The sequence below is a fragment of the Sturnira hondurensis genome, unplaced genomic scaffold (assembly GCF_014824575.4).
Source record: "Sturnira hondurensis isolate 20B ecotype Veracruz unplaced genomic scaffold, ASM1482457v3 Scaffold0002638, whole genome shotgun sequence".
In the NCBI taxonomy this organism is placed as follows: domain Eukaryota; kingdom Metazoa; phylum Chordata; class Mammalia; order Chiroptera; family Phyllostomidae; genus Sturnira; species Sturnira hondurensis.
This window is the reverse complement of record NW_028075269.1, coordinates 11,093,262-11,119,569: the sequence shown is the minus strand read 5'-3', so window position 1 is coordinate 11,119,569 and position 26,308 is coordinate 11,093,262. Positions and strand designations below refer to the sequence as shown.

At 55.5% G+C, this 26,308-nt stretch overlaps 1 protein-coding gene across 1 annotated transcript in view; it reads left to right on the top strand.

Moving 5' to 3' along the window:
* ABTB2 (ankyrin repeat and BTB domain containing 2) overlaps window positions 1-26,308 on the top strand; it is a 168,197-nt gene that overhangs the window by 126,202 nt on the left and 15,687 nt on the right. Inside the window, exons 2-3 of the mRNA XM_037040487.1 lie at window positions 1,534-1,680; window positions 7,773-7,986. Of these exons, the coding sequence (XP_036896382.1) occupies window positions 1,534-1,680; window positions 7,773-7,986 (361 nt within the window). The remainder of the gene's footprint in view (window positions 1-1,533; window positions 1,681-7,772; window positions 7,987-26,308) is intronic.

Genomic DNA, 26,308 nt, shown 5'->3' with positions numbered 1-26,308 from the left:
GGGACTTCTGTGGCTGAAATAGGCAGTAATACTGCAGCTGTGCTATCACATGCATAAGCCATCGAATCCGGAGAGCCATGGGTGAGCCTGCTGGTCGTCCCTCGGACCTGGGCTTTCCAAGGGTTAAGTGTGCACCGTCTAGAATCCGTCAGACCCAGGTTCGAACCGTAGCTCTGCTACTTAGTTCACAAGTTATTCAGGCCTCCCAGTATCACAAATGAAGATAGCAGTGCCTACCTGGTTGGAAGAAAAATGAGATCATGTAAACAAAGTCCACATTCCCAGGGCAGAGTAAAAATAATAGCCACCCCTCCCCACAGGGCACCTACTTGCTCGGAGCCACACACTGGCCCCACGCATTGACATCCAGCACCTCAGTTCATCTTCTCGGCTGCACTACGAGCTGTGTGCTTTCCTTACCCCTAGTTAACACACAAGGAGTCGGAGGTGCAGAGAATGGAAGTAACTTTCCGAGAATCACACTGCTGGTTTAAGAGACAGAGCCCGAATCCTAAACCCAGATGTCCCGGCTCCAAGACACTGTTTGGACCGCTCTCCCACACAGCCTGTGCCTGTCGTCATCCTTGTGACATTTCCGTGTTTAGGACGGGGAATTCTCACCCGAGTCGGACCACATCCCAGGGGCCCCCCAATTATCTCAAGGAATTTTAAGCGATTTTTCTCAAAATGGACCGATCAAATTCCTGTGGGTGTTTTCCTGAAGGGGGAAAAAAGCTTGGGGTGGGTGGACAAAGGGGCTCTGATCAAAGAAACGGCAGTTACCCAAAGTTGGGAATCTCTGACCACATGCTCTTAAGAACCAACATGTAATTTTAAGCCAGTCTGATTCTGCTTTTCTGGTGCTTTCTAAGAAGCCACACAGCGAGTTGGAGAAATTTACAGGCTGTCACCCTCTGGGATCGATGCTGACAGCTCTGTTGCTCTGCCGCTGACGTGCTAATGAAAAACACTAATTGGACTTGGCCAATGGCTGAGACGTGCCCCCTTCTTGGAGGGGAGGAGGCAGCTTCTCTTTCTCTGGGGCTTGTCCCAGTCCCTCCATGGCTTGAAGGAGGAAAGGGGCCGCATAGGAAGAGAAGCCCGGAGGGGGGTGGATGCTGTCCTTTGGGCTGACAGGTGGAGGTGTCAGGTGGAGGATTACACCTGACACAGCTGTCCCCTGAGCTCCGTGAAGACAGAACCGGGTGTCTCTGTCACCTCATCACCCTACCCTGAGGGTAGGGTGACCCTCCATGTATTTGGCGAATGAAGGCACAAAGGAGGGAATGAATTCTTGTATGGCCCACGAGCCTCCGTAGGCCAGTTCCTGATGCAGCTCCACGGACGGACGGTCCCACTTGGCTTAAAGCCACGTGCACAAGTGGGTCACTCCTCGCCCTGAGCCCCGCAGCACTGTCCATGGTGAGGCGATGGCCATTCTCAAGTGGAGCCTTGGCATTTGCCCACACACCTTGCTCTACCGAGAGCTCTGCTTCCTTCCTGCGGTGACCTGTCTGCCCTGTCTCCCCACAGGCGTTCTCTCCCTCCCGGCATACTTCAGTCCCTACAACGGCGGGTCACTGGGCCAGGATGAGCGAGCCGACGCCTACGCTCAGCTGGAGCTCCGGACCCTGGAGCAGTCCCTCCTGGCCACCTGCGTGGGGAGCATCTCCGAGCTGAGTGAGTGTGGCATCCCGACTAGCGGGCTCTCGGGGTGGGGGGGGGGGGAGGGAGAGGTCGTCTTCCGGATTCCCACCTGCTCCACCTGCACACTTCTTGCCTTCCCCCAAAACCGAGCCTCCCAGGCGGGAGGCTGCAAACTGGCAGCCCACAGACCTGTGTGGTGTGGCCGGCATGTGGACTTCATCGCACACACGTCTGCATTCCTGGTTTCTCGTGAAAGATCAGATGATCTGCGGACACTGTGCCCACCTCCTGCTTGGCAGCCATGGGGCCGTGGAACAGCTAAGCGGACACACACACGTGTTCCCTGCACTGTCACCTACCTCGTTACCTGAGAGCTGGCCTGTTGCACTCATTTATTTTACTTGCCTTGCCACGAAAGTTGTGCATTTGCAGCCAGTCTCCTTTCTTGAAAGAAAGAACTCCTGAAACCCCAACATAGAAAGAGGAAAATAAAAACAGAGCCGCTCCGGCGGAAGGAGGGCGTCTCCCAGGACCGTAGGGCTCTGAGCAACACAGCTGGAGACGCCTCGGTCTAGGTCATTACCATTGGACAGCTGCTTCAAAAGAGTCCATTAGGAGGCCAGAGATCCCATGCACCTCCTGGTCTCTCCCTCGAATTACCCTGTTACCTGAGAAATCAGGCTGCACGTTCTTCCCCCTCAGTTCTCCCTCACTGTGTCATGAGACCACCCGCAGCGGGCAGCCCCCGGGATGGACACAGGTAGAGCTTCCCTCTGCTCCAGCTTTTCGAGTTGTTCATTTCCACGAGTCCTCTGGCCCCTGAACAGAAATGGCAAACCTTTCTTTTCTTTAGGATGCAGCTTTCCCCCTCCCTTCGTTCTTCCTCCCCTTCCAAGATGGGAAACAAAGGTGCCTGTTCAAGGTCACAGAGCAGATCAGTGTTGGAGCTGGGAGAGAAGGCCGGACTTCCGGCTCTCTGTCTCCCCGGGGGTTGCAGGATGGCCACCTGGGTCGCCTACCCCTTGAGGGACACTGGGAAGTGGGCTCAGTGTGTGGCTTGATCTCCAACCCTGACAAATGTCTCCTGGACAGAGGGGTGTGTTTGGGGCCAAGCACAGCCTGTGTTAGGAGAGCTCTCCTACTGAGAACAGTGAAGGGTGCCCTCAGTTGGAAAGCACCTTGTTTTTATTTTGCATTTTGAGCACTGAGTGCCTACTGTGTGCACGGCACCACGTGAAGCACCTCCCTCACATGACCTCATCTGTTGTTCAAACAACTCAGAGGTGTGTCCTGACGAGGAAACTGAGGCTTCGAGAGCAGAAGTGATTTCCCCAAGCCACACGGCAAGCAGAGTGTAGGCGGCCTGGCCTCCCAATGCGCTGGATGGGAGCAGAGCTTTTTCACCTGGGACACTGCAGGCTTCCTCGCCATGGCTCGCAGCCCTGCCACCAGCATTCAGGGCAGCGGATGTTGACGCTGGGCTCTGATCCTTTGTCTTTTCCTATGGTGGCCTCTGTGTCCCTTACAATCCACAGCCAGGTCAGGGGGAGCATTCAGAAACTTCCCTCTCGAGAAGGCTTGTCCTTCCCATTCAGCCCAGAGACAACGCCCCGTTGGTTCTACCAGATTTTAGTTTGTCCCTTTCACCACCTCCACAGCTACCAACTCAGCCCAAACCAGGGCCACTTAAAACACAACTTGATGATGTCACTTATCTGCTCGATATCCCCTCCATCCCCGCTATGGCCTCCCAGCTCCCTCAGTGAAATCCAGCATCCTCACCGTAGTCCAGGGTCAAATATATGATCTGGCTTGATCACCCCATGACTGTGCTCCAGCCATCCCGGCCTCCTGGCCAAGCACCTCCCACCCCAGGGCCTTTGCACTGGCTGGTCCCAGTGCCTGTGACCTTTCCCCCCAAATACTCAAGTATGTTGGTCTTCTACTTTCTTCAAGCCCCTGCCCAAATGAAACGTTATTAGTCAGGCCTTCCCTGAGCACTGTGTGTAAATGAGCACCTTGTCTCATCCCTTTCTCTCTTCTCGTGTGGCTGTAGTCTTTTTCAAAGCACTGATCACCAAGTGACATTTATCATATATTCACATGTAAATAGTTTGTCATCCCTGTCATCTGACTAGAGCTGTCAGCTTCAGGAGAATAGAGATTCTCTCTGTTAGGTCCCCTGTTGTCCTGGATCCCTGGTGATTAGGACAGTGGCCAGCTGCCATGGTTGCACATATGTATGTCTGTTAGGAGGAATGACTTCTCTACTGTCCAGTGCATGCCTTCCAGAACCCTCGTGGGGCTGGCCCACGTCCTGGCCCTGCTACTCCTCAGGGCAAGAGAAAGAAGCAGCCCTGTAGCATCTTTTCACTGGCAGCCAGAGAGGCTGTGTCTTGCACAAGCCGCCCCGGCTCCCGGGCTCCGAAACCAGGGTTTTTGCGCACCCACTGTGAAGGGAGGAGGCCAGGTGGAGGCAGATACTGCAGGTTCTTTCTCCAAGACTAAAGAACTTAATGAGGTTAGTGATACTTGGCACTGAGCCCCTTGTACCTAAAACTTTACCCTGGGTTTACCGTGTATTAACTCCCTGCACCTTGCCAAGACCAGCCTGCCAGGTAGGTCAAGAAGCTTCTTTCTTGCATCAGGTCCCGCTGTACAGGGAGCTTGGGCACTTGAATTATTCTCTGTCCCTCTCTCCCCAGGTGAGTGTAAATGGGAGGGAACAAGAAGTAAACAAAAGAAAACCCTTCTGTGTAAAGGCATTCGGATGGCGTAGGCCTCACGTGGAAGAAAGCGCTGGATGGGTTTGTTGCACACTCTGCTGGTTTTGTTTGACGGCACATAATGAGGGTTGGACAGAGCAGAGCGAAACCCAGAGCATCTCTGATCAAGGCTCTTGTGATTAACAAGCGGCGAGGACTTGTTTTTCATGCTTGTGGGTGTTTCTGGGCTTCAGACTGAGGTTTCACCCAGCGTAGGATCAAGTGATGCTCAAGAGCAAGAATTTTCCAGACGCAGCGCCGAGCACCCACCTGAGCTAACGCAAGAGCACAGCCCCGTCTGGGCCGCGGCTTCTCAAACTAGCCGAGGGCTGGGGATTCTATCCACCTGCCCCCCACACTCTGAGGCAGACTGAAACTTTAATAAAACACAATAAAAACAAGTGTCTAGAAAAGGGAAACAAAAGGCGTGTGAGATATGTAAAATGCAAGCCAGTTTTTTTTATTATTAGATTAGATAGACATTGCTGTGGGAGTTTTTTTAACCCCCGAAATTTCTAAAACTAATTTGTTATGAACCGATAACAGTCTGCAGACCTGTTGCTGTGGGCAAACCACACTTGAAGTACAAGTGGCGAAACAGCCCAGAGCAAGTGGCCCGGGACACAGGGTCCCCAGTTCAAGTCCTGGCTGGTTCACTTACTAGTCGTGCAGCTGGGACAAATCACTGACTTCTGTGAGCCTGCTTCCTCGTCTGTAACGTGGAAATGCCTCCCTCAAGGGGCGGTTGTAAAGACTGAATGAGATTTTGTCCATCCTTTCATGTCTATTGCGAAGTCTAGAAAATCCAAGGTGGCCGGGAGGAAAATCGCTCTGGGAGAACAGCCAAAGCGAGCGCGTTCTAGGGCCCTACAGGAGGGCTGCAGAGCAGTGTGAGTCTGCGATGCCGGATCGGGGGCTGCCCGGAGGCGTCTGCCTTTGAGAGAGACTGACGGCAGGCAGCCCGGAGCTTGGAGCCCGGAGTCCGGGGACCCCGTCTCCAGTTGCTGTCCTGCTGCCTCCATGGTTTTCCTGAACCTTCTGAGGGCCTCTCTGTTCCTGGCTCCCCATTAGGGAGCCCTGAGGAGGCACCCCTATTTCTTTCTGGAATTTTTGCTGGCATTCTGCCTGTGCTGTCCGAGGGCTCTCCACCAATGACAATAAGACAATCGTAAACGTCATTCATGATGATGACTTCTAGTTTGTCTGCCTTGGAAATGATATTTCAACAAGATTTCTCTTTGATGCGATCGCAGGCTCTTTGTCTTCTCCGCCCCTGGGTCCTGCGGTCCTGCCTACAGTGACGGCTTGTGGACCTGGAGGAGCAGGAGCCAGGTTTCAACTTACTGCAACCAACCAGCTGTGCCGAGGCGGGCAGGCTGGGGGGGCAGGAGTGGGGCTGATACCAGTTTCTGCCTGCGCCCAGGAGCCCGAGGGCAGGGCTGCGACTCTTGTCCTGGGAAATGCGAGGCAGCACCCAATCGCAGGCAGAGGTCCTGGAAGGAAGAGAACCACAGGAGGTGGCCCCTGGGACAGTAATAATAATAACAGAACAGCAATCATAATGGTGTTATGCTTAACCTTTATCAAGTACTTTCTCTGTGCCAAGCGTGATGTTGAGTGCTTCCCATTTATTATTTATTGGAACTCTCACGGTTTTTAGGTTAGATATGATTATTTCCAGTTTACAGATCCTGATCAGTAACTTGTGGAAGGCCCACGGGTTGGAAGGAGCAGGTGTGTCCGATCCTGTGATCTGTGCTCTTCCCCATTTAGCTGGTGATTCTCAGACCTGGCCTATTCAGCAGGGGACCTGTAACAAAGCACAGTTGTCCAGATCCTGTGTCAGACCAAGTAAATCAGAGTCTTGGAGTGGAAGCCAGGTGTCCGTAGCTCACTGCCCTCAACCCCCACGGCCCCGGGATTTGCCAGGAGGCGCCCAGACAGCTGGGCCACCGCTTCGGGGACGAGCATTCCAGGGGTGGAGCAGAGTGAAGACCTGTGGCCGGGAGCCTGGAGGCCTCTTTCCCCTCGGAGGTCTCCAGTTCCAGCTTTGTCATGGTCCCAACTTGGAAGCCAACCATCACCGCTGTGGCTGTCATGCGAGAACTGGGCAGCTAATGAGCTCACGTCAAGCCCCACCAGATGTTGTATTTTTAAAATGAAAGGAAGGCGGAAGGCTACTTCTTCATTCTCTAAATGTGTGCTGAGCACCTGTTGAGCGGCAGGCCCTGTGCAGGGTGCCAGGGACCCAGTGAAACAAGTGCCAGACTCACAGAAGCCACAGAATGAAAGTAAATGGGATAAAGGAATGAATTGGTTCTGCCGTACATCGAAGGACACTTTACTTGCCAAATTAAAATCTGCTCATTTCTTCTCCCTTGGGGTCGTCCATGTCCAGATGGGGGAGGCTGGCCCACAGGGGAGGCCCCCCAAGTTCCCAGGCCTCAGGAGGATGGACAGGCGCCACTTTGCCCGGCACAGAGGGGGCCCACAGGTGCTGGGGCTGTTTCCCCCATCCTTTCTCAGCATTGTGGCCTCACACAATGATGGGACGTTTCCTGCCCAGGCCAGGGGGACATTGAAAAGCCTTGACTCTGTCAGAAACACAGCACAGGATGTGGGGCCCTGAGGACCCCACAGGCTTCAGTAGCACGGACCACAGCCAAGGTCATGGCTCAGTTCATAGACTTTGGAGTCAAACAGGCCTGGATTCTAATGGAGACCCTACCATTTACCAGCCCCCTGACTGGGACTAGTTAACCTAAGCTGCGTGCACCGCAGCCTCCCTGTGACCAGGGAAATGTGGGGGGCCAGTATTTGTTTACTAGACAAGCCTCAGTTTCTTCGTCTGTAAAATGGGGGTGACGCCTAGCCCCCAGCATTTTAAGGTTCAGATTAGATCCTCATTCTGAGGAAGTAAACACCCAGCCCAGGGCACTCAGTGGATGGCGGTGGTGGTGGTTTTGCCGGGCGTGATGGGGTTTCAGGTAGCTTCTCCACCCAAGCAGCCAGGCCTTTGCACGGGGCAGCACAGGGAGCAGTGAGATACTGGAAGGAGAGCTGGGGAGAGGCCCGCGGGGGTGGTGGAGAGAGTGGGGTGTCGCAAAGGAAACCACCTTAGCCTACGTTCTGTAGGAGGTGGGCCTTCCCCGTGCTTCATTCAGCTATTAGGGTGAGTCTGGAAGTGAAAGGGAAACTAAGTGTCGGTTGTGTTCTGAGTGACAGTCTCCGCCTCCGCCTGCCGGCTCCGGGTAAACAGTAATTACGAAGGCGAGGCTTCACTAAGCTGTCTGGGAAGAACATGGCTGTGAACTCAGACTGTTTTCTGTTTTTCTCCCTCCCTCCTGCTCTCCCCTCCAGGTGACCTGGTTTCCCGAGCCATGCACCACATGCAGGGGCGCCACCCCCTGTGTCCCGGCTCCAGTCCTGCCCGTCAGGCCCGCCAGCCACCCCAGCCCATCACCTGGTCCCCCGACGCCCTCCACACGCTCTACTACTTCCTGCGCTGTCCACAGATGGAGTCCATGGAGAACCCCAACCTGGACCCCCCGAGAATGGCCCTGAACAATGAGCGGTAGGGATCTTGCTTGGGCTGCACGTCTGGTGGGGCAGGCGACCAGTGCGTGTTGACTGACTGACTGATGGACAGGGTGAGAAAAGTTCCCCGGTGCTGGCCTTCCTGCCTGGGAGGCGGCTGGGGATGCGGGTAAAGAAGGCCTGGTCCAGGAATGTGGTGGGATCGTTTTACCTGGGCTGAGGTAGCAGGGAGCCACGGAGGCTCAGGACGTGGGCTTCGGCCGCCGTCTCGGGTTTGCCAGCTCGAGCGCTCACTTCTTGGGCTCTCGAGAAATCAGTTGCCTCTTTCGTAAAATGAGATATTCACCCCCACCTGGAAGCGGGGTAGTGAGGAACAAGTGAGCTGATGCTCTGAGCAAAAGCACTTAGGCCAGTGCTAGCTGTCACCTGTTTTGACAACAATGATGTCACTGTCAGAGATCTCAGGCACAGTTTTGTCCCATCCACTCATTTTGCAGATGAGACACCATGGCCCTGGCTGGCTATTCGATCTCCAGTAGGCTCGTGGTCGAACAGCCCCAGGGTCCAGGCCTGCTGGCTCCCAGTCTAGCGCTTTCTCTACAGGCCTCCAGCCCTCCCCACCTGGGGCAGGGCCATCCAGAGCAGGTGTACACACAGGCTGTGCATTGCACGAGGGGCCTGGCAAGGGGCTGAGCAAAGTGCGCACTTGGGGCCGTGGCTGCCTTAGGGACAGCTGCCTTTTCTAACTGTTCTCTCAGAGAGCCACCCTTTACATTTTTTCCTGCCCAGAGAGGAGGAGGTTTTCATAATTTTTCCGTAACACCGTATTTGCTGGCGTGAGTCTCACCTGGAGGCCACCACATGGCCACCCACGGCAGGGTCTGTCCATGGACTTGAGAATGTGCGCTTGAAGGTCCCGGAAGTGGGAAAGACTCGCCTTTGGTTGAGGAGCCTCATCTGCATCCACTCCACCGGCTGCAGGGCCTGGGAGAAGCAGAGAGCCCGAGGGTCTCTGTGCCCATCATGGGAGCAGGTGATCAGGGACCTGGTACAGAAAGTGCCGACGCCTTCCCTGTCCCCCTGCCCCCAGCTGCCCACTGTCCTTGTGTGGCGTTGAGTCTTGGCAACTTTGTGGACCTCACACCCACTCCACAGCCAGACCCGCTCCCCTGGTGCCTCTGGTCAGAGAAAACAAAGGCACGAAGGTAGATTTCTGCAGCCCAGTTCAGAAAAACAGCCAGCGCAAACACAGTGGCTGGCCTGCAGACCTGGGTCAGACTGGCAGCTGGGGACGTGGAGTCAGGTGGCCTGGGCACAAACAGCGCCTCTGGCATTTGTGAACGTTGAGACGCTTGTGCAAGGTTCCGACCTCCGGAGCCTCCACTTCCTCGTCTGTACACGTGGCAGTGGGAGTGAGGCACTTGTAAGGATTAAATAGTGACAGTCGACATTTGCTGAGCGCTTGCTGTGTGCTAGGCACTGTGCTGAGCACTTGACATGTGTTCACCCATCTAATGCAAACACTTCCAGGAAACAGACGCTCTTTGCAGCCCATTTTACAGATGAATAAGTGGAGGCAGAGATTCGATAACTTGCCAAGGCCACACGGGCCCTTTTCATAACCACACACGTGCTGTCGCGGTTTATCTGTCATCACACGAGGCATAAAGCAGCAGGGGCCCCGTGCACACACGTAGTGCATTCCCAGGACATGCTGCCCCCACCGTTATTATTAGTGGTATCGTTATCAGATCGTCATTGCCTTATTCCTCTGGGACATGGACAGCATTTCCAGGACTGAGGCGGGTCACTCTGGGCCCGACACCGAGCAGGAAGGCATCAGGTGGAGCCCCCGAGTCTTCTGAAGGAACTGTCTAGCAGGGAGGTGAAACCAGAGCATGGGCCCTGGGCCCAGCTGTCTCTACTTTGTGAAGAAATTGTTGTGGTTGCTGGGGTGGCTGCGAAGGGGAAAGAGCAAGGAGAACGTGTGCGGTGGGGAGGAGGAGGTGGCTCGCTCATTGTTTGGTACGGTCCCCGAGGCCTGGTTCCCCAAGCAAAAGCGGCTGGGACAAGAGGACCCAGAGCCTTCCTTGGGCTGCTGCCCTGGGCTGGGCTGCTTGGCCAGCTGGCTGTGACCATGGCTGCTGGCCGTGGGGCAGGCCAGGGCAGTGCACTTATGAGGCTGCTGTGCACAGAACCCCCTGAGGTCTTCGTGGCTGCCCTCTGTCTTCCTCCTGGGAGGGCTCCAGTCCCCGGTGCTCTAGAACGTAACATCGGGGTTTCTGTAGGGCCTGAGTTGCTTGTCTGTACTAGCTGAGCCTGAAGGATAATATAACACGCCTACGCGTTTCGATATCGCATTATTTAAAAGCCACATTGTCTGTGGCACAAAGAAATGGGCAGGAAAGGCTTTGTCCCATGAACGATTTCCAGTGAATATCAGACACATAGTAAATGGGAGCCACCATTAGGAAAAAAGAATCCCTAAACTTCAGATTTGGGCACTAACAGGCGGACACCCTAAGGACACCCAGGCCTACAGGCAGCCTGGCAGCCCCCTGGGGCCTGACTCCTGGCTGTGGGGACTTGTGCTGCCAGGTCAGGTCGCAGAGAGCCTGACTGTCCCTTCTTGGAGGCCACTGAGCTAACGCAGGCCAGCAGCTGGGCCACACCTGCCCTCAGGGCACCACTACACTGACAGCGTTTTTTTTCAATCACAGTTGACATACAATATGATGTTCACTTCTGGTATACAGCGCAGTGACCAGACATTCACACACTTTATGAAGTGATCCTCTCAATGGGTCTAGCATCCTTAGGACACAGCAATATTGCGATTACGGTATTATTGACCACATGCTCTCTGCTGCTCCAGTCTCCTCCCCAAAGATCTGGGGAAAACCTTGTACACAAAGTAGCTGGAGTTTGCTGGTGCTCCAGGGTGATGGAGCTTTGCTTTTGTGAGCCTGGGGATGTGTGTGTGTCGGTCTCTTCCCCTTCCCTTCCCTTCATTTCCTCCCCCTGTCCCGTGTCAGGAGTGGGGGTGCCAGGTCCCCAGCCAGAATTGGTCCAAGGGTCTGATTTCAGGTGGGTGGCCCCGGGCACCTCTGTTTGGGGACTTGATGGTTTGGGGATTTCTGGCTCTCTGCCACGGCCTGGCACACGTGGGCTGAGGAGCTCGGTTTGGGGGCATGGGCTTGGCCACGCAGCACCTCTCATGGAGCCAGGCAAGCCTGTGCTCACAGGTTTCTGCTTTGAAGAAGTTACCCTTCTTCCTTCCAACTGGCACCTGTGTGACCACATCCGAGCTGCTTAGGGGCGGGACATGTGTTCATCCTTCTCGTGAAGCTCATCTCGATGTTTCCTGCTAAGCCACGTGCCACCTCTGCGCTGCTCAGTCTTTAGTATCCCTCCTCCAGGGGCCCTCCCCCCGCCCCCCAGAGCTTCCTGCTCTGGGTCTGGGAGGGGAGATGGTGGGGGCAGGGAGGTGTAGGAACAGGGGAGCCCAGGGTGGAGAGTGGAACAGCTTTGCAGGGGGCACAAAGGCTCTCGAACGTGCTGCCGTCTTCTGCTCCTGTGAGCCAGGCACCAAGGAAAAGAGCAGAGGCCCCACCGTGCCTCAGAGTCCTCACCTGTGAAATGAGGCCAAGTGATCCAATGGCGGGGGTCGGGGGAGTGAGCTAACACCTGTGAAGGGCATTTCCGCCTACCTCTGTTTCTTTTGGGTCCCATAACAAACCAGCGAGTCAAGTGCCAGCATTACCTGATCTTTCAAAGGAGGGCGCAAGGTGGGGGCACCCAGCTGCTAAGTGGCTGGGCAGGGATTCGAACCAGGTCTCTGGTTCACTGGCATGCCTTTCGACATCCCAGGCTACAGCTTGCCCACCCAGCTGCTGAGACCTGGTTCTAAAGCTCTCAGGCGACCTGGGTGTGTCCCAGCATTTGGGGCCACCTCCTCTGGGGCTGGTCCAGCCCCACCTGCCGCTCCTCTCCCGGGAGGCCTCCCTGGCCTCCCAGGGAAAGCCTCTGAGCTGGAACCTCCCCACACCCTCCCCAGATGCCTTTCTCCCCAGCAGCTTTGCATCCCCAGCACCAGCAAGGCCCAGGCAGGGTCTCAAAGGCAGGGTGAGTCACAGCTGCTGCCCTGCAGGGTGTGTCGTCACCCGAGACCAAGCTCCAAAAAGTGAAAGAACTTGCTGGAGATCCAGGGTTACCCAGGGAGAGGGAGGAGTCTCCTGCCCCCAGGTCTGGAGGAGAGTGGACCGCCTTCTGGCTGACTGCTGCCCTTCCCAGGCGTGCCTGCAGGCAGAGGGGTGGGGAGCTGGGAGAGCATCCTGGGTGGAGGTTACCTCCTCAGTCACTGTCCTCCTGGAATGAGGAGTCTGGGAAGTAGGAGAAAGGCTGCATGGGCATGAGGGAGCAGCAGGGAAAGTGCTGGAGGAAACGTCGTCAAGCAGAGCCTACGGAGGGAGACAGACACAGTGGGAGGTGCAGAGCGGGCTGAGGGGGCGTTCTTATTTGCTCCTCTCCCCACACCACACCCCTCTCAGTGCCTGAACACCCTCTGAGCCTGAGGGGAGCAGAAGGTCCCAGGAAGCCCTCCCACACTGCTCACCTTGATGCCATGAGGAGAGGTGCTCCTACTGAGACCCTCCTCCCTGTCCCCGTGCACAGAGTCCCCAGCCTGGAGCGGACTGGGGTGTCCCCCTGCACCACCAGGTGAGCTCAGGAGGAACAAAGGGGCCACACGCTGGCTTAACTCCTACCCGAGCCCCCAGTTCCTGTAAAGCTATTTTTGCACAGGCCACTGGGGCTGCCGCCCAAAGGTTGAAGCCCTGGTCCAGGTGGGATCCTGGTGGAAGATATTTTGTGTCCAGCCCAGCTTTTGACTGCCCTGTTTCATGTCACTCTGGCCAGGAAGTTTCCAGCAAGTATGTGAACAGAACTTGAAAAAGCTAGAATCAGCACAGGTGTCAGCGCAAGGTCCCATCCCCTCCACACCTGCGACTTCACCTACTGCCAAGGGCCATGCTGGAGGCGTGGTCTCTGCTGCCTGCTGTAGGACACGTCAGCTGGTGGTCTCGCCTCAGCCGTCCTCACGGGTCAGACGGTGACAATAATAAAATGGCTGCCGGGTCAGAGGAGGTGACGCAATGAGGCACCCAGCTCAGCGCCTAGCCCAGGCATAGCTGCCGCCATCCTCCTCTTCCTCATTCTTGTAAGGGTCATGAACAGGTTCAGGTGACATGTTTGACATCCAGAACACTCTTTCTTCACTGATGTCATACACATGCCTCAGAATGTGCTCTCAGGTGGTATCTGGATTTGTAATAGTTCCACTAATACAATTACTAATACTACTGTTGATACTGCTAACATAACCACCGCTGCTGACAATAATTAATAACACAGCTACTTACGCACACCACTGCTCATGACAGCCAGCCTCCCAGAGTGCTTGCCAACAGACACAGAAACCCTCTTCAGTGCTTTACTTTCTAACCCATTCTCCCGGCACTTCTGTGCGTCCGAGGGGAAGGGATGTAAGGTCGTGCAGAGTGAGCCCATAGGGTTGAGTGTCCAGACTTACGAGGGAGGCAGAAAACAAGGGGGGGGGGGCGGTGAGCTCAGAGCAGCAGACACTCGGAGGAAGCTGGGTGGCCTGATGCGGTCCTAGGTCGGCCCTCAGCCCCTGCCGTCTGCCTGGATTCATCCCCGGCCTCGTGGAGCGGGGCAGCCTCTGTCATTTGGCCTCTGTGCCTCAGTCTGTCCTTCTGAGCATGGGGATAAGAGTGCTGTTTCAGAGGGCATTGCGGGGCTGGGTTACCGACGTAGAGCACTCAGAATGACACCCAGTCCACAGCATGTATCTGTCATCACCACCACCCGTGCCGAGGCCCAGAGGGTGAGGATGTCTGGAAAGGCTGGGGGTGGGGCAGGGATTCTAACGGGTGGAGGAGACGGCCCCAGGAGACTGGGACAGGCCGGGTGACACAGCAGCCAGAGTCACAGAAGAACTCCTGTTGTTTCAGAGTGCACATTTCATGGCAGAAATGGATCTGCCACTTAAAAAACATGAAAATTAGATGTTTTGTCAAGTTATCACTAGTTGTTTAGGCAAATGTTTCTTGGGGGTGCTTCCCACACCCTCCGAGGCGCCCAGGATGAGGGTTGAACCCAGCGCCTCTGTGATGGCAGCAAGTCTCCTCGGGCCTTCTGAGCCTCAGTGCCCTCCCGTGCAAAGTGAAGGCCTGAGCAGTGCCCACTTCCTGGGGGTTCCCCAAGATCTGGGGGGATGGCCCCGACACAAACAAGGTACGCAGCGAGGAAAGAGGCGCTGCTTTGCTCTGTTCCAGATGCAGGGGGGGACATCTCCCTCAGATGAGCAGTTCACATAAACGCAAAGCGCCCACAGAGGGCTGTGGGCTCAGTCTGCAGAAGTGGGCTCGTTAATCTTTTGCTCAGCTTGCGAAAGTATTTTCTTATCAGAGAATAGAGATGATGGCAGTGGTGCCTTTACGCTACTGACTTGTGGTTCCCTTAAATACCATTTCAAGAAGATTTGCAACGTTAAGCTCTTTTCTCTCTTTTCCGCTCCTCCTTATTGTGCGCTAAATTTCCATCTGTTTGCCCAAAATGGAAGTGAAAGAAATAAGAATAGCTGTGGGGTGAATTAAGTACTTGTCTCCATGTGTTCCCCAGACTACACATCCAGTAGCCCCCGCTGTGACTTGTGTATGTTCTGCAATGAGCCCAGGAAGCTGTCCCTGCCACCGTCCCCATCGCCATCAATTTTTTAAAATTCAGAGCACCTTCCTCTATCTGAACCTACCTTGCTTACGTATTTGTTTTCTTGCTTGTCTTGCCTCCTCACCCGCTAGAACGCGTCATGGGTGGGCCTGGGTCCCGCCATGTCCTCAGCACGTGGAACAGTCCCCAGCACATAGGCGGCAGTTTAATATTTTGTTCAGTTAGTGAAATGAGCTGTAGAGCCTGAATTTGGCGTCGAAGACCATAATATAGGGTCTCTGCTCCGCCATTTACCGGTTATGTACTTTGGGCAAGTGATTTAGTTTCCGAAGTAATACATTTGAAGGACTGAGCACGGAATAAACTCGCCACACACCGAAGCTGCTACCATCAGTGTAATTAGTTTTTGCAAACCCATGGAGGCACTAGAATAACTAAATCTTGTTGAATGCATAAATAATCCAAAAACGATGTTGAATTTAAATGTCACATCTACTCCAAATGCATGTTTTCTCTCCCTCTCATATATGCCTTCTTCAGTCCCTGCCCTCACTTCTCTCTTAACTCAGCCCTGACTTAAGCCAGCCAGAGGCTGAGGTAGACCAGATGTCACAAAGGACTAACTCAGCGAGGACCATTTGGGACACACACACATACTTTAGATTTATCACAACTCACCACCCAAGGATTTTAAAGAACTCTAAAGACCAGATTTCATCCACCTATTGGTTCAGAGACCAATAAGTCAGGCAGGGGTCCCATGCCACAGGCCCCTTGCTCACATGTTGGCCAAAGTGATCACGCATGACGAGCTGTCACTGCCGAGTGCTGAGTCTGGGAGTGATGTGGCCTGGTTTGTTTTTACTCGGGCTAGAACATCCCAGGACTGTCCAAACTTTTGGCATCTCTGGGCCACACTGGAAGAAGAAGACTTGTCTTGGGCCACACATTAAATATACAAACACTAACAAAAACAAAAAAATATCATAATGTTTTAAGTAAATTTACAATTTTGTGTTGGGCGGCGTTCATAGCCATCCTGGGCTGCATGTAGGCCAGGGGTTTGGGCAACCCCTGATCCAGACAAAGCTTTAGTTTATGAAGCACTTTAAACACCCAGCTGTCTAACAGATCCTCACATTAGCTCTTGGAGGGAGCCATTACCATCATTTACCAATGAGCAGACTGAGGCTTTGAGTGAGGGTCAGGGGGCATCCAAGGTCACAGGTAGGAAGAGGCAGATCTGAGGCCAACCAGAGGTTCAATTAGAATAACATGGGGAATTCACAGGGTCCAGGTGCTGAATCCCTCCCGCCTCCCGGGAGAGAGAAGGCAAGATGCCCGAAGCCAGGTCTCGACATCGCCTCTACCCAGCATGACTCCTGGGAGCCTCTTCCCCCACAGACTTGAATTTGCTGGTCCCGGGGTGGGGCAGCCTGAGGGTGGGCATCTTTCCAGCATCCAGTAGGGAATGGGCCAGGGACTGGGTGCAGAGGAAGGAAGTGGCAGTGCCAGATAACAGGGGTTGGAGACGGGACAGGATCCGGGCCCAGCCGTTGACAAGTGCCCTCTGGGGCTGCCGGTTGCATATGACTTCCTGTCCCATTGTCGGGCCCACCGGTCCTCACAGAAAAGGAGAAGACCGGAACCACCAGGCCCCGGCCTTCATTCGCTGCAGTGTTTTTATAACACGGTGGCAACAATCCTCTTTGTCTGCAGCTTTGCTGGAAAATCCCACCTTTAAAGGGATTGCATTTGCTTCTTAGAGGAGGTTGTTCCAAGGCTGGGCTGTTGACTTTGCAGACACCGAGTGGGGGCGTCGGGCTGGGCTGCTTTCTGACCTGCTCCTACTTGCCTGCCCGCGGCTCTCCAGAGTTTCCTCCTCCCATGAGACCAGCCACCTCTGACAGCTTTTATATTTGAGATTTGGGGGCAGAAGGCTCTTAAGGGGTCCACGTGACCCTCTGGGCCTCCGGTTCCCGCCAATCTCAGGGCCAACAGCCTGTGGGTGCAGAAGCCAGAGTGTAGGCAGAGTGGTGAGGTGGGCCCGCTGAGGGGAGCTTTTGGTCCCTTGAGCCTGTCAGTGGGTGGGCTCTAAGTGTTTTGTGGGGGGCAGTTTGGTCTCGTGAAAGACCCAAGAATCTTTTTTTTTTTTTTTAAAGAGCTGGACACATCGCCATTTGCTGACTCTGTGACCTCAGACACGTCTCCAAATCTCTCAAAGCCTCGGTGTCCACATTTGTAATAGGCCAACTAATGATACCTCGCTTGCAAGCATGGCTGTGTCAGAGGATCATGTATGCAAAATGGCTCCGTGCTCACTTAGCACCTAGTAGGCCCTCAGCATGTCTTGCCTGAGGCTGAGGCTGGGATGTGGGTGCAGAAGCAGGGTCAGGTCCTGGGAGCTGCACCGTCTTTTCCTCTTTCTGTTGGGTTGGGTCACAGGCACTGGGTGCCAATCTGGAATCCCCGCTTCCACATGTCCATTTCTGTCAGGCCTCGGGAGCCCCACACCCCTGCCTCCTTTTAGAAGTTTCTGGAAACTCTTTACCTGGCAGTCTGAGTAAGTCATCTTTCTGCCTGAGACGGTGGGATGTGAAGAAGATAGGGGGTGTGGGATTTTATTCAGCTGAATCCAAACAGGAATTCCTATCCGGAAACCTACACAAAAGCCCCCCGTCCAGCCCTGCTGCCCAGCAGGTGTCTGTTGGGTAAATGAAGCAGGCGGCTAAGCCCTAGGGTCCCCCCAAGCCTGCCTGGCTGGCAGAGGCGAGTGCGGGGTGACAAGAGCCCGTGGGAGGGGCATGTGTTTGAACAGGTTGGAGGCCTTCTTCTGTCTGGCTTCCATATGGCGAAAGACTGTGTGGTTTCCGTCAGCCACCACACACGCCCAGCATGGGTAAAGAAGGCCGGTCTCTTGCACATGGCAGCAGTGAGCCCCATAGGTGAGGTGTGGCCTGTAGGCCAAGGGAGCCACACCCCGGCACGGCACCGTGGAGAGAGCTGCTTCCGCCCCACGCCATTCCGGGCGTGTGGGAGGCGGCGATACTCTGGCCGACCAGACCAGCGGCCCGCCCACAGGCGCTCTGGGCTGAGAAACGGGCCAGACGCCCCGGACCTCGCAGCACCTCGAGCGAGCCCTCCCTGCGTGTGAGAAAGGGTGGAGAGGGTGGTGGCCTTCGTGCCGTCTCCACCGGAATCTGTGCCATCCTGCCCACATTAGATGCCACCCTGGAATCAGCCCGGGTCCCCTCCACTGGGGCCCAAGGCCATGTTGACGTGTGCAGAGCCGTCTGCCATTGTCCTTCCTGAGAGGGCGCCATCCCAGCACCCTGGCTGCCCCCCCAAAGATGCCTTCACCCCCATCAGCCGAGCGACCCCCCAGAAAGCTGTTCCTGGGCAGAGAATTCTGCTATGAACGGTGGTCTTCTTATCTGAGAAGTATTTTCTTTTTGTTTTAAAGAGAACCATTTGCCAATACCCAAGAATGGAAGACAACCTTGGCAAGTGTGGCTCAGTAGATTGAACGCCGGCCTGTGAACCAAACGTCTGCTGGTTCAATTCTCAGTCAGGGCACATGCCTGGGTTACGGGCCAGGTCCCCAGTAGGTGTGGTGAGAGGCAACCACACACTGGTGTTTCTCCCCTTATCCTTCTCCTTCTCCTCCCCTTTCTCTCAAAGTAAAAATAAATGAAATCTTTAGAAAGAATGGAAGACAAAGGAGTTCCCCATTGCCTGAGCTCGTTTGCCCGACTTAGAGCATTTTGGAGTGAGAGCAGACCCTGAAACCGAGTGGGCGGCAGAGGGCCTGGCCCCCAGGCATGAGACGTGAGCCCGGCCTTCAAAAATTCAAGGAGTGGGTTTCCCACGCGGGCTCCCGTGCCGAGGGGTGGGAAACGACAGTGAGCGCCATGGTCTCTGCCCGTGGGGAAATCACAGTCCAGAGGAGGAAGCAGGAGAAAGGCCAGGCAAATAAAGTAATGACCACATGGGCGAGGTGCTGAGACTGCAGTGCTGCAGGGAACAAGGAGACCTACTTCAGGGTGGGCGGGCGGGCCTCCCGCTGCGGGGTGGGCACGGGGGGGGGGGTGCCACGCAGAGGCTCTGGGCACCCAAACCCCAGGGCAGCCAATGTCCCGTTTGCCTGGCACAGCCCTGGCTTACACCTGCCGTCCTGACGTTGTTGGTGATAGCAGGCCGTTTCCCTCTCAAAAGAGGCCCCGTGTGGGTGACAAATTATATGGTTACTGTGCCTGATACCCACCATCCCTGAGATGCCGGCGAGGAGGCGGGGTCTGGAAGCCGGGAGGCCAGGGCTGCCTGACTCCGTGGAGCGGAGCGTGCTCTCCGGGAGCTGCCCGAGATCGCCTCCCAGCCTGGCCCCTTTCTAGATGCAAGACCTGGGGCAGGTTCCGCGCCCCTCCAGCCTCAGTCTCCCCATGTGTAAGGTGGGGACAATAGCAGTGTCTGCTTTGTAGAATAGACAGACATGAGGACTCAATGAGGCCGTAGATTAAACACTAAAAGAGACTTAAAACAGGGCCAGGTGCTGGGCAGACGCTCTGTACGTGGTCGTGGCCCGTGTCCCTCTGTTGTTCCTAGAGGCGCCGGGAGCCAGTCCAGGATGTCCCAATGTCACACACAGTCGACCTCCCTTTCCAGTGCTCGCTTTTGGGTTCCACTGGGGCCTGAAGGGCGACCCTGCCCTGCCCCCGCCCCGAGAACAGGCAGGGAAATCACACACAGCTAATCACGACTTGGTTGCATTCTAAATTTATACCCATATGCGTGTGTGGACACGTGGAGCTTCATTCAGTGCCCCTAATCTGTACCAGATGCAGTTTAATACGGAAAGTGTATCCCCCCCCCACCCACAGCCCTAAGCTCTGCCTCTAACAGGAGTCGCCTGTCCCCAACAGGAGATTGTGCCTGGCGTTAGGTAGCTGCAGGTTCTGAGGCTGTGCCCAGGCCAGAGAGGGTGGGCCTGGGGGGTCAGAGAAAGGTGCCTGCCCAGCTCCCACTCCACGCTGAGCCAAACCATTCTGGTTTACCAAGCAGCTCTAGAAAAATAATTAGTCCAAGATGTGAACTGGACTAGAATGGCCTCCTTTGTGCTAGGGGACCGTACAGTCTGACTTCAGCGGATGGCGTTGGTGTTACTCTCTGTGGACGAGGTGGCTTGGTGTCAGGCCACGGTGGCTCTCTAGAAATCGTGGTGAGGACCTCAGAGCTGCACGGCAGAGCTGACCTTGACCCTCCCAGAAAGATCTCTGCCTGTGGAGCTGTTCCTGGATGGGAGGCAGTGCTGAGTCTTTGCAGGTTCCATGCACACCAGCCCCGCCCAGATACCACAGCGGGGAGGGGTGTGGGAGCCGCTCGCTCCCAGCAGACCCGTGAGAAGGGTGCCCGCACGGGGAAGTCCCCCCTGTCGCTCGGTCTTGCAGTGGCGCCCACCAGAGGTGGGGCAGAGTCATTGAAAGAATTTAGGGCTGAGGGTGGGAGACATTCCAGCTGCCCCCTCCTTTGATCGTCATCTGCAGCCATCTGGCTGGTCCCTGTGGGATTCCTCTCCTACAGTAAGTGTGCTCAGAGCTCCGGCCGGGCTGGGCTTAGAGAGCGATGCGGAAATCTCTTTAGGGAGCCAGCCTTCAGGGAGCCAGCCTTCAGCACCGAAGGCTGGCTCCCTAACGAGATTTCCGCATCGCTCTCTACACCACCCCAAACCCACCCAGCCCGGGGAGCCAGGCGCTCACCCGAGCCCTCTGTGCTTCCCGAGACAAGGGTGGAAGAAACCACGAACAGTTTTCTCAGGGCTGAGCTTGGCCAGGTCTCATGGCCCTGCCCAGCCAGTGGGCACATCCGGGGTCTGCCTGAATACTCATACCCGGTTCCTTGTGGGTGGGCACAGAGGGGACACGCCTGCCGGTTGGGGACAGAGGCACGAGGCCTGCTCCTGCCTGGGGCTTGAGTGGCCCATCTGCCAACCTGACTCGTTTCCCAGAGGCCCCTGCCCACCCCGAGGAAGAACAGAACCTCCTTTGAGCTGGAAACTGGAGGCGTTTCCTGTTCTGTCGTTAAGACACCGCTTACAGGACTGTAATCCCAATAAATCATATGCTTGCTGAGTGGGGCAGGGTTTATTTTTTTTTCCAGGCTGCAGGGACCTCTTAAAACCAAGGCCTTAAGAAGTTTACTCTCCTTCATTTTTTTAACAGGGAAAATGGCTTTTGCAGACCTGGTGCTGTTGAAGGGCCTTGCGAGGCCACTGGCCTGATGTGCTCAGGCTTATCTCTGTGGTTAATTTAAAGAGGGACGAAGAGAAACTGAGTCATAGCACGTGGGTCTGGTCTCCACGTGGCTGCTGAGCTGGCTCTGTGACCTCAGGCGAGGGAGCCGGCCTCCGGGGGTCTCTGTTTCCTCTTCTCATCCTCTTCATGGAAAAGGTCCTTTTCCATCTGTGCATTTTCTGCATTCCCCCCACTGCGCCATGACAATGGTTGTTTCCTTAAATACCCAAAGGCGAATGCTACCAGCCGATGACCCTTGTAAGTGGCTTTGTTTGTCATAGCAGGGGCTGGCAGGATGTTTGCACGGAAGTGTGTGGGGTTTCATAGGTTAGGCCACGGGTAGGACTTGGTGCGAGCAGGGGGTGCAGGCCCCTCTGGGTAATTTTAGCCCACCCCCACCAGCGCCTCATATGTCCATGACCCATGGCCCCTAGGTCTGTGGTCCTTGTCGTCCATCCTTCCGCCGCGCACGGTTCTCGAAGGCCAAGGCCAAGTGCCTGCACCACCAGCGAGGACTTCCAGATCACATTCAACACCACATTTGTTTTCTCTGTTCTACGGGAGGGATGGTGGGCAGCTTGCCGGCAGGCTTTTGCAAGCTTTCTGTGTTTATGCTCGCTGGGGACAGAGTTGGCTGGACCTAAAGAAGGCTGCAGCTGAGGCAGTTTAATAGAACCAGAGTCCTATAGCCTTTTATTCGTTTAATTTTTTTTGCTCTTATATATTTTCTCTATCAACAGATACTAAAATAAAAATAATAGTTAACCTTTATGGAGAACGTCACCATGAGCCAAACGCTCTGCGAAGCACTTCACATACGTGCTTCTTGTGAGGGATCCTTGTGAGGTCGTCGTGCCCACTTTGCTGCTGGGGACCTGGGGCCGAGAGGCCAGGTAGCGTGCACAGCGCCCCAGTCTGACTCACTGCCGATACACTGGGTTCCAACCCAGCAGCCTCCCTCCAGAGCCCTGGTCACGGTACAGTAGATATAGCTCCCGTCGTGCAGAGGCCGTGAAATAACAGCAAAAGGGGGCCTTGTGAAGGAAAGTGTCCAGAAGCGCTGACTTAAACTACCCCTTGTTTAATAGAAAAGCAGGCCCACGGAGAGTGGTGACCTGCCCGAGGTTACAGAGCCAATTCAGGTGCTCCCAGGACACCAGGACTGTCCCCCAGTGAGGACGCTGCGGAGAAGACGTGCCAGACCCTCAGATCCCAGGCCAGGAGTGTGGGTGCAGACCACGCGGCCTTCCAGCATTGGCCAGACCGTGGACCAGCAGGGCCAGAATCCCAGCCCCACACCCACTGCCGCCTGCCAGCCCAAGGGCAGCCTTGTCTTAGGGATCGGCCACATCCGTCTGAGGCAGCAGCCCCCCAAGTGGGGCCTGGGGTCCCAGAGGCGTTCCAGAAGTTCACGGGGCCAAACTTATTTTCATTGGGATGTGTTACCTGCCTTTCACTCTCATCTTCTTACGAGGGTCCAGGAGAGTTTTCCAGAAGCTCGGTGACATGCAGTTATGTCCCGTGTCACTCTGACGGCTGGTGGGATGCAAGCTTGTGTATTCAGATGTTTTACCACTTTCTCAGTTTCAGTTTCTGAAACAGTAAAGCATCAGTAGAACACACACAGACAAAAGCTCTTGGGGGCACCTCAGTCGTCCGTGAGAGTACAAAGGGGGTCCTGAGGCCAGAGGTCCGAGAACGCTGTTTGGGGGTAGCAGACCCAGCAGAGGGGACGCTTGGGGCCAGAGGGCAGAACAAAGGGGGCTCCTCCAGCCCCGCCCCACTCCCTCCCTGCCCCGCTCTTGGCTCTCGTTGGCCTGTGCACTCTGGCACTGAAACGCTTTGGCCAAGTGCATCCTAGGGGAAGAAGGCAGGAGGGGCAAACAGCCTTTTTCTTGGGGGGGGGGGGACAAGCAGAGAGATGCTGGGGACGATGCAAACATCAGTCCTTCTGAGCGCTGCCCCTCTGGAGCCCTTTCACCCCGGAGTTCAGACACAGCTGCGGCCCTGGGGACTTTTTATAGGGATTTTCCAGAACATCCAGTAAAGAAGACGAGCTCTTCTTAGCATCCCCAGTGGGCTAGACGATATTACCAGAAAGGAAATAGTAACCAGGAACACACAGGCCAAGGGCAGGATGTCGCTGAGAAAACCCGTGAATTGCTTGTCATTTTACCATCCAATGGTCCACAGGCCTCAGAGGTGGGTAGGCCAAATGGAAAGGCCAAGACAGGTCAGTTTGGGGCAGGTAGGGCCTTGTTTGTGGGCAGGTGGGCACCAGCCACCACCCCAACAGCAGAGAAACGACCTTGACCCTGGAGGCTGTCCGTATGCCAAGACTGTTCATCAGTGCTCAGCTCAGGAAACAGAAGCCACCTGAGGCATTTTAAGCAGGAAGGGATTCAATGCAGGGAATCAGGCACCAGTAGAATCCTGGGAACAGCTCAAGGTGGAAGTTCCAGGCTGGACCTCTAGGAGTGACTTCAAGGACAATACAGAACCTGTCTATGGGCAGGGGGTGGGGTGGGTACTGCTCCCTCTGAAACAGCCCCTCCGATTCAGGGTTGAAGTCTTCACTGTCCCTCAGCAGTGCCTCCACTGCCTCTGGAGTACCCGGGAGGGTGGGAAACAGACACCGGAATATACTCTAGGAAAGAGAATAAGTAAACCACCTCGTGTTTCGTGGCCTGGCATAGCAGAAACAGGCAAAGAGGGGCTGAAGGTGGTCTCTCTCTGCTTCATCGTTCTTGACCAGATCTCATGCAGCAACACGTTCATGGGGAAACCAGTTTTGCATCCAGAATCCCAGCTGCAAAGGAGCCTGGGGAGTGTCAGTAGTTTTCAACTATTGAAAGCATGTCTCCTAAAAACACAGTGAAATAGAGGCCAGCGGAGCCAGTCCCCAGTATCTGCCCTCTGAGGTTATTGATGCGGAGTTTTCTTCATGTGCCGAGTCTTTAAGGGGCACAAAACAGTGAATCATGACACCGTCTGATTAGACTTCGTCATTTCCCAAGTTCCCACTTGGGTTTCCCCGAGTGCAGCTGGGAGATGCCACTTCGAGCTTCAGTGGCTGCACTGGGGGCTTTGTCTTGGCTGTCGGCCACCATGCAAAAGAGCGGCTGACAAACCTGCAAACTCTCTTTGTGTTGACACTCCATTCTCCGGTGCTGGTGGTTTAATGAAACCGTCCCCTTGGACAGAAAGGACTGTTACATCGAAGTGTGTCTTTGAGTTTGCCTGCTAGCACTGTCCTGCAAGAACTGTAAACCTAGAAGTATTTGGGGACAGTTCAGATGGGCATTTGCAAGCTGGTGAACAGGGGTGATTCACAAATGGACTGCTGGTCCCTTCCAGACTCCACAAGTGCTCGCGTGGGTGCCTGGCTCCCCATGAACTCTACCGAATGAGCGCCGTGCCCTTGAAAAGTGCATGCTGTTCTTTTCTGGGCAGAAACAGATAACACCGAACGTGTCCAGAACTTGGTCCAGAACTGAAAACTTGGACGCACTGTACTGAGTTGCTGATGTTCAGCCACACTTTCAGCACTCGGCAAGTGTGTGCTGAGAGCGTGCTGTGTCCGGGCCCCACTGGCCATGTGTGGCAGAGAGCGGAGCCGAGGAAGGGTTTTTCCTGAGGTGGGAGAGTCCAGTCAGGAGGAGACACATTCATTGCTAGGAGACAGAGAGAGAGAGTGGTAAGGGATCTTGGAGCTGGAAGAGATGATTTTCTTTGGAGAGAGGAGATCAGGGGAGGTTTCCAGAACCGAGCCTTGAAGGGTAAATAACATCTGGACCGGCATGAGTTCACACTCACAAGGAGGTGGGAACATTTAGGGTGGGCTTGGGAACCCTGAGTACCCCGTGGTCTGGTGTGTCCTGGTGAAAAGCAAGAGTCGGGCTGGAAAATAGGCTGGGGGAAGGCTCTGGGCGTCCTCGACGGCCAAGCCCGGCCAGGCCCTCCCGGCTGATGGCCTCTTCCTCGCCACACCGACAGCACACTCAGTGCACCGGTTCAGTGACTCAGACCCAGACCTGGTTTCTGAAGTGACAGAATCAGAACATCAACACAACTTCCAAATGAGCTACCTTCCAGATGCCAACCGATTATTTTGTTTAAACAAATAAGTAAAAACTGCCTTTGCCCTTAGAGAGAAGCTTTTAAAACGTTGAAGTGACCGCTGCTTTCGGAGGCCTGAGCTCTGCGACCTGAGGGCAGCAGGTGACCCCCTGCAGCCGATTTCCGTAGGAGCTGGAGCCACACGGGTGGCCCTTTTCCAGGGGAGAGAACCTCCCGGCACATGGAGGGAACCGCTGGCGGTGCCAGAGGGAGTGGGGCGTGCAGGTTGCCGGGCTGCCAGCCCCTGGCTGGGTTTGAGAGGGAGAGTGGAAGGTGGGCGTTGGCGGGCAAGGAGCACACGAGGAGCAGAGGCCAAGTCTTGGGCTGTCGTTGGAGAGAACAGCCCCCACAGGCAGGGCTCTGGGTGGCCTTGTCCTGTGGAAGGTGAGAGGAAACCGCTCCTCGGTACTGGGCAAAGCCTACCTCTCCTGGTGGAACAAAGACTGAGTGGGGTGAGGGTGGACGGGTCTGGGGAAGGGAGAAGGTGGGGCCCAGAGTGGCAGGGCCAGTGTATTGCTCAACCCCAGGGGACACTCATCACATTCCTCGTGACTGGTACCCCCCGGTGACATGATAGGATCCCTTGCGAACGATGCCCGAGTTGGCAGCTCAGAGGCTTTGATGGGGCCTGCCTAGTGCCCCACGCTGCAGCCAGAGGATCTGGATGCTACACAGGCACCTTGACCGTTCCTCCTGTGGGGCAACCCCGGCCTGCCACCGGAAGTGAGGCGGGGCCCACCTCCGGCCAGGTGCCGTTTGAGGAAGGAATGACTATTGATGATGCCCACATAGCGGGCGTCTCACTCTGCCGCGTGAGAGACCCCAGAGTGGGTGTTAACCTGTCTCACAGGTGAAGGAAACAGGCTCCAGGCGTTTGTCTGTGGTGAGGAAGGAGCGCAGCTGCCACCGGGTCTGTCTGGTGCTCCTGTGTGCCCCTTACGCAAGGGGCAGTGTCCCCCCTCTGCAGAGAGGCCAGCCCCGCCTGAATTCTTTGGGCGGGCAGGAGTCCCCTTCAGCCCCTTCTTTCACTGGCCACCCCCTCGGCTTCCTGGCCCACTGTAAGAGTTCCTTCTGACCCATGACAGCTTCTGTGGAATGGGACATGCTGGCGTTTCTGTGAGGAGCAGGGTCAGGTCCCCGGAGCACCTCACAGCCTGGGGGGTTACAGGGTGACTAGTCCCTCGGCCATTCCCCGAGAGTACC